Source organism: Rhagoletis pomonella, unplaced genomic scaffold (assembly GCF_013731165.1).
Source record: "Rhagoletis pomonella isolate Grant_MI unplaced genomic scaffold, Rhpom_1.0 Rhpom_scaffold_00009, whole genome shotgun sequence".
NCBI lineage: Eukaryota > Metazoa > Arthropoda > Insecta > Diptera > Tephritidae > Rhagoletis > Rhagoletis pomonella.
Genome location: NW_023458563.1, coordinates 36,859,072 through 36,869,300, shown reverse-complemented (window position 1 = coordinate 36,869,300; position 10,229 = coordinate 36,859,072). Strand labels below are relative to the sequence as shown.

Below are 10,229 nucleotides of genomic sequence, written 5' to 3'. Positions count from 1 at the left end.
TTGACGTACGTCAAAGAGAACATAGTCATTTAAATATTTTTTTTCTATACTTTAAATACCTGCATGGGCTCCTTTTTTTATTATGATTTTTTGGACCAATCTTAAAAAAAAACAACTACAAAAGAATAAAGTGTACATTGTAATTCTTAACGAAATTTTCGTGATTTGCTTTTGATGTTACATATATTCGTTCAACCATTTCAAATGACGCTCTTTGGAGAAATTATTTCTATTCAAAATTTTAAAAACAGTAATTTTGTTTACTTGTTGGGCAGTAGTTTTTTCATACGGATATACACTGGAAACTTGGCTAAAAACTTCAGTGGTAAAACAACTGTCCCCCTCCGTCTCCCTACTTTGCTATCTAAAGTCAAAGAGTAAGGTCCTATAGTAAGGGATTCCCAGAAGAAATTATCAATGTCTGGCTATTAAGAGAATCGATGCTCAAATAATTAAAAAGCTATAGGTTTGACCTTTAATTAGATAAGAATTACATAACTATCTGAGACCCTCGTCATCCGTAATTCCAATAATTCAAATACTTATAAAAAACGGGTGCTTTTTTTAAATAACAATATTCTGATCCGATTCGGCTGACAGCTACGACTTTGAAAACATAATTTTGTTCAAAATTTTCATTCATATCCACCTATTTATCTCGCTATAAGCATAAATTTTTCAAACCAGTCGCAGAAAAAAGTGTTAAAAAAGAAATTACAAAAAGTACAATCAAAACATGCTGATGACATTACAGGTTCCCCAAATTCTGAAACAACGAAAGGAATGAGAATGAAGAATTCTTTTTAAAAAGCTTTAGAAAAATCTGACACATCTGGTTTGCTTGTAAGTGCTGTCTAAACAACGATGTCGCTATTATGCTAGATTCTAATTGTTTCTTGAAAATACTTGACATCCGCATCCGCGGATGTTAGCTGTTAGACGTCCGCATCCGCATTCGTATCCGCGGAAGTTTAAAATTCCACATTCGCAACATCCCTACTTCAAACGAAGGGAGAACGGATAATCAGAATCCAGAGAAGCGAACAAAGAATGACTTACAGAGAAACTAATGTAGAATGCCTAGATAAGTACCTACTTATTTATATTAAATTGAAATCAAGAAATGTCTTAAAAGATTAAAATTAATTAAAACTTTTATAAATCAGTTTTTATACATACATATGTATGTATTTAGGTATTTAGATTTTAATTAAAAATCGGTATGTACATACATGCATATTTAATTAAGCTTAAAATTGTACTTCCTCACTCTTGTACTTAACTTCATTGACTGACTTCAACAAAACAAAACATGATTTTTAAGTAACGGTAGAAAAGAATTTTTGGATATTCATTCTATTTTTCAGCTGTCTACGATGCAGCATTCTACTTTGCATTCCCCGAAATGAAGCAAAGAAACTAAAAAAAAATATATATTGTGGGACATTCTCCTTTGCATTCCCTGAAATGAAGCAAAGAAGCGAAACAAATAAAATATTGTAGGACAATCTAGCATTCCCCGAAATGAAGCAAAGAAGCGAATTTAAAAAGAAGTATTATAGTACATTCTACTTTGCATTCCCCGAAATGAAACAAAGAAGCGAAAAAAATAAAATATTGTAGACATTCTACTTTGCATTACCGGCAATGCCTAAAAGAAGCGAAAAAAATCGAAGGCATTATAACGCTATGCCATCTAGAACACGTTACCACTAAAAGCGATTACCGATTTTTTGCTGGGTAGTTTTTCGAATCGTCGGCGATTCGAGAATTTTTAATTTTTCGAATCGTTGGAGATTCCATAATTTTTATTTTTCGAATCGTTGGCGATTCGAGAATTTTTTATTTTTTGCATCTTTGGAGATTCTATAATTTTTATTTTTCGAATAGTTGGCGGTTTGAGTATTATTGATTTTTCCACTCGAGATTTCAGCTCGCTGGTGATTTGAGATTGTAATTTTTTCGACCCAAGTTTTATAGGATTGAAAAAACTAGCTATCTGAAATTAATTATATAATGTAAATAAACAAAAGGTAAAAAATGTGCGAAAATTATGAGTTATTAATCAAGTTACTAAAAATGCGAATCCGTATTTAATTTTTAACAACATAATTAAACAGTAATTTTTGTTATACATGTTAAATTTGTTTGTTTCTTTAGTCGGTCTGCGCTATATTGGAAGTGGAGTTAAAATTAATAATTTGTTCGCTTAAGACCCTGGGTGCCTTCGTATATGCATTAGTGAATGGTATCGGAGCCGTTTATGTCATCACCCACGCCAAGCAAAGGTGCCCTTAGACTCAGAAAAAATTCTGCTAAATGTATTTCTCTCAAGACATTATTTGGTAATAGTTACCAAATCTTGTTTTGAGAGAAATTTATTTTGGTGAGTCTTACCTGGTTGTATGAGTGTATGTATACATTTTTTCTTGATTGTGCCTCGAAGACGATGCAAAAAAAAAATCTTTCGAGAAAACTGATTTTCTCGAGTTCGTCTCGAATTCGATACGATGTCGCCCTCGTTTTTGCGTTTGTTGGGTTCATGCATATGTATGTACAAATGTAGGTAAGAATGTATGCATCTTCCCAGTTAGGCTAAAGGCGGGTATTGTTGCATACTGTGTACATACTTACAATTAAAATAAGGAAAAAAGGTTACAATTTCGGCATGTGATGCAACAATTTTTTAAAATACACAGAATTTGGGGTTTCCAAGATTTGTACGAAGTGATAGCACAGCTGCATACTTCATCTTGTAATTAATCACAATAACGCTAGCTCGGTTCACCGAATATCCCGCCCACGATATCATAGCATTCACACTGAATGCGTACCTACATAATATATACTTATATATTTATGTGAAAACAAAGAAACCAGCAAAAATAAAAAAAATATTGCTATAAAAATCAGAAAGCGGCATACACAGCCTACAAATTATGTATCGCGTGCAGGGAAGTCAACTCGAGAGAAATTCCCCCGATTTGCAGGGAATTTCGGTTTAGGTGACACTCAGGGATTGGACAGTTTTTTGCGGATAATTGAGTATTGTATTGTTGATAACTTAAAGAAACCAAATAAACGAATATGCTAATTTTTAACCATTTGTCGCTATTTGGGGCAACTTTTTTCAATTTGAATCAATCTATCTCCACGACAAGAGTTTTCCCAGATATAAGCTATATTACATTTTTTTTTAATTATGCTTGCATTTATTTGTTGGATCTGCTTATTTTACAACTATTAAGCCTAACAACAAGTTTAAAAATCTTACGTCTAATTTGCAATAATATAGCTCAAACCCTGGGGTTGAGCCCTGTTGGCTTAACGTCGCTCAAGGAAAGGCTGGTAGATCTCTTCTTCGCAGGCGTGTTGTATTTGTTGTGTTGCACAGGCCACTTGCCAGTGGATTTGGGTGGTTACGCAGTTTTATTTTATATTTTTCTCTGCTGCTGTCGATTACAGATTTAACCATCGGTATACCAAGGTCCCTATGTATATTTTCATTGCGGACATACCACAGTGCTCTCGTTAAGGCCCTTTGCGTTTTAGATTAGAATCTTTGGATCCTGTCAATGTTGGTTGCACAGGTCGTACCCCACAGTTGAATACCATACATCCATATAGGCTTAAGGACTGTATTATATACAAGTACCTTATAATCTAGTTTCAGTTTTGATTTACTGTTTATAAGCCAGTTCACGCTAGCTGACTTTAGCTTCATTTGTGTAATCTTGGTTGATATGTGTTTGCGCCAAGTTAGTCTCCTATTCAAGTGTATTCCTTGATATGTCACCTCATTGGCTTGTGGAATATGGACATTATTTAATTTGATTGGGTGGCATACTTGCGGTCTGAGTGAAAATGTTGTATGTTTACATTTCTGTTCGTTGACTTTTATGCGCCAGTTTGCCAGCCATTCTTCTATGCGTAGTAAATGTTCCTCTAGTACTCTTGACGCTCTGTTGGGACATTTATTACGACTTACTAAGGCGGTATCATCAGCGAAGGTGGATGTGAGTATATCCGTGCTAGTTGGAATATCTGAAGTGTAGATGATATACAGCAGCCGTTATCGACATGTCTTTTGAAGTGAAATTAGATACTTTTACAGCAAATTTTCTGTTAGTTATGTATGATTAAAATATTTTGTGGAATTCCGGCGGCAACAATTTTTTAATTTTATATATAAGACCGTCGTGCCACACTTTGTCGAATGCTTGTGCCACATCGAGAAAAATTGCAGCGCATTACTCTCTGAGCTCAAATGCCCTTCTGATTTCATTTGTAATTCGATTAACTTGGTCAATTGTACCATGTTTTTCTCGGAAGCCAAATTGGTGTGTTGGTATTAAATTGCGTTCATGGAGAAAGGGAGATATCTTTGATAGGAGTACTTTTTTGAATACTTTGGAAAGAGGACGGCTGTGTTGCGTCTTTTGGCTATCATGATTATCTTCGACCTTTTCCATGATTTCGGAAAGTAACCGAATTTGAGGATAGTGTTGAAAAGGTCAGAAAGAATTGCTAGTGCAACATACGGTAGCTCTATTAGCATTTTCGGAGTTATAAAATCAGCACCCGGTGATTTCTTTGGATTAAGCTGCTTTACTATAGCTTTTACTTCTAAAGAGTTCGTCTTGCTAGGTGTGTATAGCTCATTTGTATTTTTGGTTAGCCGAGGCAGCCTGAACTTGTTCGTTGGACAGTTTGGCTTTAAATGGTGTGAAAAACACTCGGCTCTCTCCTGTGAGGTTGGTGAGCGATGGCTCTGCCACTGTCTTCTTAGGCGCCGCTTTTCTGCCACAAGTTTTTCTATTTCGGTGTTTGCAACTGATGTATGCGTAGGTGGTACTTGGACTTGATTTGGTGTTGCCAGGCCAGCGGCTGAAGTAAAGGTTTCTTTAATATGTTCAACAAGGGGGTCTATATCACCCTCGCAGTTAAGTGCAGCGTTTAGTTTAAGGTGACTACTGATGTACTTTTTATATTTAAGCCAGTTGGTGTTATTTGAAGTTAGACGAGGCTCAATCTCGATGTTTTGGGTCTGTTCATATAGTTTTATTAATATAGGGGAGTGATCGGATGATAGTTCAGGTAGAGTTTCTGCTGTTATGTTATTTCTGTATATGTTTCTTGTAATTGCGAAGTCTATTAGGTCTGGTATCTTCTTTATATCGGTGGGCCAGTAAGTAGGTTTACCAGGAGATGTGACCTCTAGCTTTACCATCTGGGTGATTTGTGGCATAGAGGAGATGGTATGGAGAAATTATATTTATTTGTTAAATGTGTCTCGGACAGTAGCATAACATCTATTTTATATTCAGTGAGAAATTGACTGAGTTCTAATCTACGCTGGTTTACACCGTTAGCATTCCATAAGCAAATTTTCAATTCACTCATTTTTTATTCACTAAAATTTGCAACAATTGGTTTTGAGCCTTTATGAGGTCTTGAATCATATTTTGCATAGTAGACATGAATTGAGTCATACAATGGGTAAGATTCAATATCATTCCTTCTATGCCACAAGTAGGGGGGTTCGACTGCATTTGCTCAGTATGATACCTTTGAATATTTGCAAATGTTTCTTGATTAGAGTTTGATTTCGCCTTGCTTGGCTGCGTTTGTAGTTTTAATGCGTCGGCAAAAGAAACGTAGGGAACTCGCTGCGCATTGGCAAAAAAGGCTCCTGGTGTAGTGGTTGATGGCGTGAGGTGTTGGTATGTATAAGAGCTAGTTGGAGTGGTGGGGAAGAGCGTACGGCAGTGTTGCGCTGATTCATGCGAGACTTTAAGTCTTTGTATACAGGGCATCCCCTATAATTGGCGGTGTGGTTACCTCCGAAATTACTGCATTTCTTTACAGCCAAATCAGCTTTGATAGCCTTGCAAGAAGCGGAAGTGTGAAGGTCGCCACCGGCAACACACACTGGACGCAAGGTATAGTATGTTCTGGTATGCCCAAATTCTTGACAATTTGTGCACTGTACGGGACCGTTTCGCTTGTGCGGCTCCTCCACTGTTATTCTTCGGTGTAGAAGGTGTCGTAGGTTGTAGATTGGGTGCACTGCGTTTTTATTCATTGGCTTTGTTTCTGGCTTAAGTTCTACCTTAAACATAGGCTGAGCGATTTTTGCTCTGTTGATAATCCTGCCTTCTCTAGAGCATGAGCAATATCACCAATGGGTACACTTGATTCTATACCTTTTATTACTACTTGCAGTCCTTTGCTGCTTTTGAGCTGGTACGTATAGAAGTTTTTCTTATAGTCATTAAGGTGTTTGGTTACCAACCGGTAATTTTCTTCAGTTAGAAACTGAAGTTTGGCCTCTTTAATGTTGCCCTTGGTAATTGACGTTACGTGGAACGTATTGTCTCCAATAGGCTGAGTTAATTTATTCACGAGCTCACTACAGTTTTGCTCTCGTAAATAAATTGGGGGCGGTTTGGGTTTGGCTTTAGAAACTTCATTTGTCACATTCTTTGCCCAGAATCGCAAACTTATTTCCCAGTAGAGCGTTAATGTCAGTGGTTTTCGTTTTTGCAATTTTTGATGGATTTGCAATTTTTTGCTGTTGTGGGCTTAACTTTCGTTTGACTTGTATATACCTATCAATACCCGTTTGAGTCAATGTACGGGTTGTTGGATTAAGTACGTCAATTTGCGCTGAGCTGCGTTGCTGGGCTTGGGCTGGTGCCGAAATTGCCGTTTGTGCAGGTGTGGTTGAACTGCGTTGTGAAATCGCTGTCATTGCTGAGTTCGTGGTTGTAGTCGTTGTTGTGAGAGCTGCGCTCACCGTTGTTACTGTGCTTATTGCTAAGCTAGTGCTTTGTTGTTGCGCTAGAACAACTTGGTCTACCAGAGACATTGGTGACTGTGCATTCCAAGATGTAATGCACGAGGTTTGGGGGGAGGGAGAGTACGATTTATAGCGATCAGCATTGTTTGTGGGGGAAACGAACGAAAAGTAAGCATTTCGTCGATCAGCTGAGTGCTTTTGGTCAGCTTCTGTTACGGCAAGGTTTATTTCACTACACTTGGTGCTTGTTTAACTATTCGGTAAGCGCGGTGGGGCCGGAGCTGCTTTTATTTTTGTATTGTATGTTGGCACATTTATTTGAATTTCTCGCGGCATTGCGAAAATTCAGAAAAAGTAATTTATAATTATAGGCAAATATTACAAATGAAAGCTAGAGTTTTGGGCTAGACTTGAGGAAACTTAGAATAAAATCGACTGACCAGTTTTTGAGAAAATCATCGAAATCTATATTTTCAGCAGCCCGATTTTTAGTTTTCAGGCGACAACGTTACGACATATTTATATTTCATAAACGCAAGCGTGATCTTGCATCTATTATAGCAGTAAGACTCAAAGAAACCAATTCATAAATATTAAGACGAATTGTAAAAGAGGCGAATTGAAAAGGAAAGATTCGACCACATCTGTCCAAGAAGGAACACGATAGGTATATCAATGGCTTAATTTGAACGATATTCATGAGATCACACGACTCATTTAGCCAATGTACGCGAAAATTTTTCATCCTGTGGGGCAGCGAGGATTCTTGGCCCTCCTATAATTGGAAACGCTCATCTGTGCTCTTGAGTTTCCGTATAAGAAATTTTATTGGCTTACATGGTACACCGGACCAATGCTGATGTTGTAGGATCATAGAAGAATATTACGCACGCTTGGCAAAGATCTCACAGGTGGAAATAAGACCATAGGTAAAACGCATTACATCGAAAGGGATTAGTATTCCATATGGAATCACAGCGCTACTATTCTTGTCATATGTGTGAGGAGGATTCCGTTTTTTAGTTGTTTCAATTTAAACTAAAAATGTTTGCTTTACAGACCGCTTTTGCTTTTAAACGCTATTTTTGAATTGGCCAACGCAAAAGATATTATTAGGCGCCGCGAAGCAAGCGGACATTTGCTAGTTTCATCTAAATCCGTGCAGCCGTTTCTTAGTGAATCACCGGTACGGTAAAAAAAGTTCTAAATTAAAAAAATTACACATCTACAGGCCAAGATCTTTAATTTGATTTCAAATTTTTGAAATTCGAAAGCTGGGTGCATATCTAATAATCAAAAATATTTTAGAACTGAAATCGTATTAAATCTCTTTAGTCTGCATTTTTTTGCGATACATATTTCAATTAACTGATGAATTAAGTTGAACTTGATTTTTTAAACATGTGTATGTGCTAATTATTAAGGTGACCAGAATTTTTTAGCATTCCAGGAGGACAAATTCTCTATAATTAAATCACAAAAAAATTTTTTCTTATTTTTTTTTAACACATAAATAACGAATAAGTTAACATTTTTAAAAGAAGCAAAAACATTTCTTGTTGCTCTAAACATAAGTCAAACAAGTTAATAGCGCACTGCGTTGCATAATTATAAAACCGAAACATATTTCCGTTGATGTATTTATTTTTTTTTTTTTTTGTTGACAGTGTTGTTAATTTTCTTCCATATAAAAAAATGTCGAACATACTTTGTATTGAAGAAAATGAGTGACACCGTAAAAAAATGTCAAAAATCAACGTTATTTTGTAGACATATGAAACTCGCAATTTATTATACTTAAATTGCATGGGCTATAAAACTGCACACGTAAAACTTATCACAAAATTCTTAATAAAAAAAGTGTAACATTTTGCCGAAAAATTCGCTCAATTTTTATATTTGCACAAAGTTTTAAATATGAATTTGTATGGTGTTTGTTATAGAATGAACTACATTTTTATAAGAAAATATTTAAAAAGAAATAATATAAAAATAAGTAAATAGCTGTTTTGTATTCAGTGTTGGCAAAATGTTAATCTGATAAACGATTAAAAATTAATTATTAAAATGTTAATCGCGATTGACGATTAAAATTAATTAATCGTAATCAACTGAGCGGTTATGATTAATTAATTTTAATCATTAATCGTCAATCCAATTAAAAGGAAAATCTGATTAAGTTGTCGAGTTTGTCCGAATTTGAAACCAAACACCAGTTATAGTAATTATTTTGTGTTTTACGCTTATAAAAAGCACATAATATAAAACAATATATAATTTTTCTTATTAGTAATACATAAACTGGGAACTTTTACAACCCAGCGCACATGTGCAGAGGGATATTAAAACCTAGTTTGTAAAACGTTGTTGCAATAGATCTTAATGAAAATGCACAACAAACCAGATTGATGAGGAAACCCGACTAGCCATGCCCGATTAATTGGCTTTGTGTGCACAGAAAAATTCCAGCATAAATTAATTTATCACCAAACCTACTTAATCAAATTAAGGGTTTATATTTAAAAATTATTTTTTTTAATTGCCGTTACGATTAACTGTTTAATCAGATTACAAATAATCATGATTAACTGTAATCGGATTGAATTTAATCGAATTAACTAATTGATTATAAAATCAATCGATTACTGCCAACACTGCTTGTATTGGATTAAACAGGCCTGCGAAATCTAATTTTTCCCCGTTCCAATAATTATGTTATTTTTTAATATCTAGGTTTTGCATGAAAGTATGCACACAGATAGCTTATGACCTAGACCGGAATATAGGCTACTTTTTTAAGAATTGCCACCTGTTTGAAAATTAAATTTTGCTCAAAGATGGTTTATGACCTGGATTGAAAAATAGGCTACTTCCTTAACCGGTTTTCCGATCAGAACGAAATTTAGTACACTTACTACGGATATCGGAAGGATGGTCTTAGACTGAAAGTAAGTCCGATAACTCAAGGCCCCTCCCATACAAATTGGAATTACATACATATCTCTGGAAGTATTTGTGGGAGAGAACTGAAACTTGGTATAGTGATATGTATGTGAAATCAATGTTGGCATTAATCGATTGATGTTTTAATTAGTTAGTTAAGTCGATTAAATTCAATCTGATTACAGTTAATCATGATTAATTTTAATGCGACTAAACAGTTAACAGTAACCGCGATTAAAAAATTAATTTTTAATCATTAACTCTTAATTTGATCAAGTAGGTTTGGTGATTAATTAAGTTATGCTGGAATTTTCCTGTGCACACAAACCAAGTTAATCCGGTATGGCTAAGTCGGGTTTTCTCATCAATCTAAGAAATGTGGTGTGCATTTTCATTAAGATATATACCAACAAACGTTTTACAAACTAGGTTTGTAAAAGTTCCCAGTTTATGTATTACTAATAAGAATAATTATAATTTTTTT

The 10,229-nt window shown here is 35.2% G+C and overlaps 1 protein-coding gene across 1 annotated transcript; it reads right to left on the bottom strand.

Moving 5' to 3' along the window:
- Positions 1-6,469: 6,469 nt before the first annotated feature.
- Positions 6,470-6,871, bottom strand: LOC118745506. The gene has a single exon (XM_036478954.1). It carries the CDS (start codon positions 6,869-6,871, stop codon positions 6,470-6,472), a length of 402 nt encoding a protein of 133 aa, XP_036334847.1.
- Positions 6,872-10,229: the final 3,358 nt, after the last annotated feature.